The sequence below is a fragment of the Otolemur garnettii genome, unplaced genomic scaffold (genome assembly GCF_000181295.1).
Source record: "Otolemur garnettii isolate 467f Iridium unplaced genomic scaffold, OtoGar3 scaffold00025, whole genome shotgun sequence".
Taxonomy (NCBI): domain Eukaryota; kingdom Metazoa; phylum Chordata; class Mammalia; order Primates; family Galagidae; genus Otolemur; species Otolemur garnettii.
The window spans coordinates 14,985,487-14,991,816 of record NW_003852420.1 but is presented as its reverse complement, the minus strand read 5'-3'; the positions used below and the strand labels follow the sequence as shown (position 1 = coordinate 14,991,816).

The window sequence follows — 6,330 nt, the reverse complement described above, 5'->3', positions numbered from 1 at the left end:
CCACATACACCTAAGGTGGCGGGTTCGAATCCCCAGCCCGGGCCCGCCAAACAACAATGATGGCTGCAACCAAAAAATGGCCAGGCGTTGTGGTGGGCGCCTGTAGTCCCAGCTACTTGGGAGGCTGAGGCAGGAGACTCGCTTGATCCCAGAAGATGGAGGTTGCTGTGAGCATGATGCCATGGCACTCTACCCAGGGGGGATAGCTTGAGGCTCCGTCTCAAAAAATAAATAAATAAATAAAATACTGCATCCAAGAAAATTGTTTTTAATTAAATGAAGGAGAAATAGTCTGGGCACGGTGGCTCACACCTATAACCCTAGCACTTTGGGAGGCAGAGATGGGTGGATTACTTGAGATTAGGAGTTTGAGGCCAGCATGAGCAACAGCGGGACCCTGTCTCTACTAAAAATAGACCAAAAAATTAGCTGGGCATTATGGTGGGTGCCTATAGTCCCAGCTACTCAGGAGGCTGAGGCAAGAGGATTGCTTGAGCCTCGGAGCTTGAGGTTGATGTAAGAGATTAATGATGCCCTGGCACTTAATCCAGGGCAACTGAGTGAGACTCTGTTCCAAAAAGTAAAAAAATAAAAATAAAATTTTTTTAAAAACAAAAAATAACTACAACTATAAAAATATTTTAATGGATATACAGGAGCTGGGCATGGTGGCTCACACCTGTAATCCTAAGACTCTAGGAGGCCAAGGTAGGTGGATTACTTGAGCTCAGTAGTTTGAGACCAGCCTGAGCAAGAGTGAAACCCCATCTCTACTGCAAAAAATATATATATAAACTAGCCAGGCATCATAGCAGGCACCTATAGTCCCAGCTACTCAGGAGGCTGAGGCAAGAGGATTGTTTGAGCTTAGGAGTTTGAGGTTGCTATGACCTGTGAGGATGTCATGGCACTCTACCCAGGATGATTGAGTGAGATTCTGTCTCAAAAAAGAAAAAAAAAGTATTATACATATAATATAAAAAGATGTAATTTGTGGCATATTTTGCCAATATATGTCATATATCTGATAAAGGAGCATAAGTATCTCCTACAATTCAATAATAAAAAAAAAATTCCAAAAACCTGATTTTAAAATGGGCAAAGCTTTTTAAAAGGCCAAAGGACTTACGATATTCCTTTAAAGAAGACATATAAATGGCCAACATATGAAAAAATGCTCAATGTCACTAATCATAAAGGAAATGCAAATCAAAACCACAATGAGGGCCGAGAGGGTGGCTCACACCTGCAATCCTAGCACTCTGGGAGGCTGAGACAGTAGGATCATTTGAACTCAGGAGTTTGAGACCAGTCTGAGCAAGACTGAGACCCCATCTCTTTTAAAAATAGAAAAATCGGCCAGGCATTCTGGCAGGCACCTGTAGTCCCAGCTACTTGGGAGGCTGAGGCAGGAGGATCACTTGAGCATAGGAGTTTGAGGTTGCTGTGAGCTAGGCTAACACCACGGCACACTAGCCCAGGCAAAAGAGCTAGACTCTATCTCACAAAAATGATAACCACCACCACCACTACCACAATGAGGTGTCACCTCAGACCCATTAGAGTGGCTACCATCAAAAGAAAAAAAAAAATTGAAACCCCTGCATACTGATCATGGGAATGTAAAATGGCCCAAGAGTTCTTCAAACAATTGAAAGTAAACTACCATATGATTCAGGAGTCCCCTTCTGAGTATCTCTCCAAAACAACTGAAAATGGAATCACAAAGAGACATCCGTACTCCCCTGGTCATTGTAGCATTATTCATAATAGCCAAGATGTAAAAACTACCTAATGTCCAAGAGAAGAATGGGTAAAGAAAATGTATTGCATATATACCATGGAATATTAGCCTTTAAAAAGAAGGAAATAGGCTACAACATGAATGAATCTTAAGAACATTATGCTAAAAGAAATAAGCTAGTCACAGAAGGACAAATACTGCACTATCTGCACTTATATGAGGAATCAAACTCTTAGACACAGAAGCAGTGGTTGCCAGGGCTGGAGGGAGAAGGAAGGAGGAGCTGCTGTTCAGTGGATATAGTTTCAGTTGTGCAAGTTGCCAAAGTTCTAGAGATCTGCTGTATGACCAAAGCACTAGGAAACCCCTGGAGTGCTGGTTTCAGCTTCTTTTTTATTAATTGACACATCGTGATTGTACATATCCATAGGACATAATTTGATGTTTGGATGCATCTATATCGTATAATGATCAAATCAGGATATTTAGTGTTTTCATTATCTCTTGCATTTATCATTTCTTTGTGGAGAGAGTATTCAAAAGCCCCTCTTTGGGCTATATTGTTATCTACAGTACCTTATCGCTAACCATCTTCACCTTCTATGCTGTGGAACGCCAGAACTTATTCTCCTATCTGACTGTAACTTTGTACCCACTGACCACGCTCTCCTCCTCTCTTTTCCTCCTTGCTCTCCCCAGTCTCTGGTAACCCCTCTTCACTCCCTGCTCCCAAGAAATCCACCAGATCAACTCATTCTTTTTCTTTTTTAGCTCCCACAGTGCACTGAGATTATGTGATATTTGTCTTTGTGTTCCTGGTTTATTTCACTTAACACGAGGTTCTCCCGGTCTCAAATGATACAATTTCATTGTTTTTTATGGCTGGGTGGAATTCCACTGTGAATATGCACCACATGTTCTTTATCCATTCATGCATTTTGGGACAGTTGGGTTGATGCCACACCTTGCCTATTGTAATCACGCTACAGTAAGCATGAGGGTGCAGCCATCTCTTTTGACATATTCATTTCATTTCCTTAGGATGTATAACCAGCAGTGAGATTGCTGGGTAGTATGGTACTTCTCTTTTTAATTTTTTTTTTTTTTGAGACAGAGTCTCACTATGTCACCCTCAATAGAGTGCCATGGCATCATAACTCACAGCAATTTCAAACTCTGGGGCGTAAGCAATTTTCTTGCTTCAGCCTGCCAAGTATCTGGGACTACAGGCTCCCACCTCAATGTCCAGCTATTTTTACGTTGCAGTTGTCACTGTTGTTGAGCTGGCCTGGGCCATAGTTGAACCCACTGGCCTCGGTGTATGTGGCTGGTGCCCTACCCACTGAGCTACGGGTGCCGCCTATTTTTAATTTTTTAATCTCCATACCGTTCTCTGCAGTGGCTGTACTAACTGTTTCTTGATAATGGAGGGTGACTAGATGGGCATAGTTTTACTTTCTGGAAATTCACTGATCTGACCCCTTTTGGACTTGTGCATTTTTCTTCACATATAATGTAACAAATAAGTTTTTTTTTTAAAAAAAAATAGAAATATACCTTATCAGATATATATAGACATATACCTTATCAGATATATAATTTGCAAAAATATACGAAGGCAAATGATGTTGGATGGATGGGTAAAGGGATGATGGGTGGTTGGACAGACTGCTGAGTGGACAAGCGACCAGGCTCACCTCCTATACTATACACACCCTCTCCCCACAGGGTGTGAGGTTCATGCTAGTTTTATGTTCTAACAGTGACAGGGACAAGCAGGACCACGGGCTGTGGCTGAGCTTTAATAGGACTCATACCCATGGCTTTCCCGGAGACTTTCCAAGCCTTGACGTTCTGGTCCTGGCCAGCACTGATCACCAGCTGGAAGCTGTCCACATATAGGATGTCTACCACGCTATCCAAATGGGCCTTCCAGGTAATCAGGAGCAGCGGGGGAACCAGAGAGATGGTCTGGCCAGCCACAACCTATAGAGGACAGTGAAGGAAAACCACTTAGAGCACAGCCACCACACAGGCTCATGAGAAGGCACACAGGACTGGAGATGGCACAGCCCTGCGATGCTGGCCGGGGCTCTAGTTCTGAACACATTCCACATTAACTTGCTGGTGATCTTAAGTAGGTCCCACCACTTCTCTAGCCCTTATTGGCCCCTTAGGTAAAACCATAAAAAGAATTTACACATGGCTGTATGGTTTACCAAGTACTGCTGAACATTGCAACCTTATAGGAGGTGGATGATTCTCACCGTCTCACAGAGGAGAGAATGAGAGTCAGAGATGTTTACCAACCAGCCCAAGGCCACATAGCTTAGAGAGTGATGAGGCCAGGATGTCAGTCCAGATCTTCTGAAGTGTCTCAGCTGGGCACTAGGAGAAGAATAGGGCTAGCACAGGGGGTGATATATCACATTATGCTATGAGAATAAAAGTCTACTGAACTGGAATATGAGTGAACACTACCAGGTTCATTTTGAAATTAAACATGATTAATGAAGGGGGGACTTAGTCAACCACATTCAAGGATGGAAAGTCAGAATGATACAAACTGTAAGCAGAGCCACAGAAGATAACAGAGGGCTCAGAAACCCAATGTATGTAAAACTTTGGGGTATGATCAAAGGAATAGAAAGCGTGACTCAATTAGCAGGACTGGACACTTGAAGTACTAAGAGAAGTCGTTATCTTATATCTTACCACAAAATGAACACCAGAAGCATTGAAGATTTATTTTTAATGAAATCATAAAACATCTAAGAGGAAAAAACGAGTGAATGTTTATCTTATCTCTGAATAAGAAATCAATAGGCAATAGAAATATCTCTATGGGGGAAAAAACTGACCAAAAAATAGATTGTAATTTTAAAATCATTATACATAAAATTAGCAGGCAAATGATAAATCCAGGGGAGAGGGAATATTTGCAATATAGATGATAGATGATGAAATAATCTTTTAATATATTTGGAATGATTTTATATCATTTATAAAAGATACTATAATATAAAAGTAGGCAAAAGAGGCCAAGTGTGGTAGCTGCTGCCTGCAATCTCAGCACTTTGGGAGGCCAAAGTAGGAGGATCACTACAGGCCAAGAGTTTGAGAGCAGCCTCAGCAACACAGTGACACCTTGTCTCTACCAAAAAAAATAGAAAAAATTAGCCAGGCATGGTGGCATATGTCTGTAGTCCCCGCTATTCAGGAGACTGAGGCAGGAGGATCACTTGAGCCCAGAAGTTTGAGATTGCAGTGAGCCAGGATGATGCCACCACACTCTAGCCCAGGCAACAAAGTGAGACCTGTATCCAAAAAAAGAAAGTATAGAGGCGGCACCTGTGGCTCAAAAGGGTAGGACACTGGCCCCCTATGCTGGAGGTGGCAGGTTCAAAACCAGTCCCAGCCAAAAAAAAAAAAGTATTGGCCGTCCTCAGCTTGCATGCCAGGAGAGTCCAGGCCCGGGGCCCCCGGGCTTCCCGGGTCTGTATTAAATCTCATCTTATGCCCTTTACATTGGAGTGAGTCTCGAGTTTGTCGGTTGGGGTTGATTTGGGAGGCTTTCTCAGACCCAACATTTTGGTTCCCTGACCGGGAAGACTCCCATCCCCCATCTGGGACTTACTTCGACACCGCTCTGGAGGTGAGATACGTGTGAATGGGTTTGTGTTTAGTATGCATGTCGGCAGGCCCTGAGTGAGACATTCCTTCCTACATTTTCTGTTTCGGTCTCTTGTGTTTCCTTGTGAGAGTCAAACTGTTGTTAAAGTTTTTTCTTGGAGCTTTTCCCTGTTCTGGAGGGGATAGAGGCTAGATCAGACGTGGTCAGTGATGCTTTTCCCCTACCGGGGTATGAAGACGTTCGCCCCGGTCTGGTCTGGGTAATTCTGGTCAGGTTGATCCGATAGCCTGCTGGTCAGGGGGTCGGAAAGAGTGCCTGTCGGTGAAGCGTACAATTCCGGTCGGTGAAGTGTAATTCTGGTCAGTGTCGGGTAGGAATTGCTCCTATACTTTTCTTATTAGGTCTGTCTAAAGAGTCTTTTTGTTTGGATGTCTTGTGTTTACTGTGCATTGTGTTTTAGTTGTCTGGATCGGGTAACATCTCTGGATCTAGGTTTCCAATATTGTGTGGAATGCAATTCTTCTAGGTAGGCGGGGGCCTTCTAGGAGTGTCTGGTTCTAGCGTAACCCTTCTGGTTTGGGTGTAATTCTTCTGGCTAGATAGATCCAACAGCCGGGAATGTCCAGTTGTAATTAATGTCCTGTGTTTATTGTTTCTTGTGTCCTGCTTGTCTCTATACTTGGTCAGGGCCAGTGTGGGTTTGAGTCCCCCTAGATAGTGTAAGGAAAGGGGGGGGACCTGGAAACATATGTCTGGTTTGTCGTGTTTGTGCCTTGTCCTGTGTCGTGCTTGTCTCTGTAAAATGGGACTCAGGTGCCCCGTCCTTGAATGTTGTGTGATGAGCCAGGTTCTGTTCACAACGCAGATCACCCCGGCAGGGAACTCCTGCTGGTCTGGCCATGCGATCCTCAGAGCGCTCCTGGGACAAATTCTCCCAGAGGAACGTCTGGTC

At 43.7% G+C, this 6,330-nt stretch overlaps 1 protein-coding gene across 1 annotated transcript in view; it reads right to left on the bottom strand.

Annotated features, from left to right (window-relative positions):
- EFCAB8 (EF-hand calcium binding domain 8) overlaps positions 1 to 6,330 on the bottom strand; it is a 73,897-nt gene that overhangs the window by 6,951 nt on the left and 60,616 nt on the right. The window contains exon 22 of the mRNA XM_023512257.1: positions 3,562 to 3,730. Coding sequence (XP_023368025.1) covers positions 3,562 to 3,730 — 169 coding nt within the window. The remainder of the gene's footprint in view (positions 1 to 3,561; positions 3,731 to 6,330) is intronic.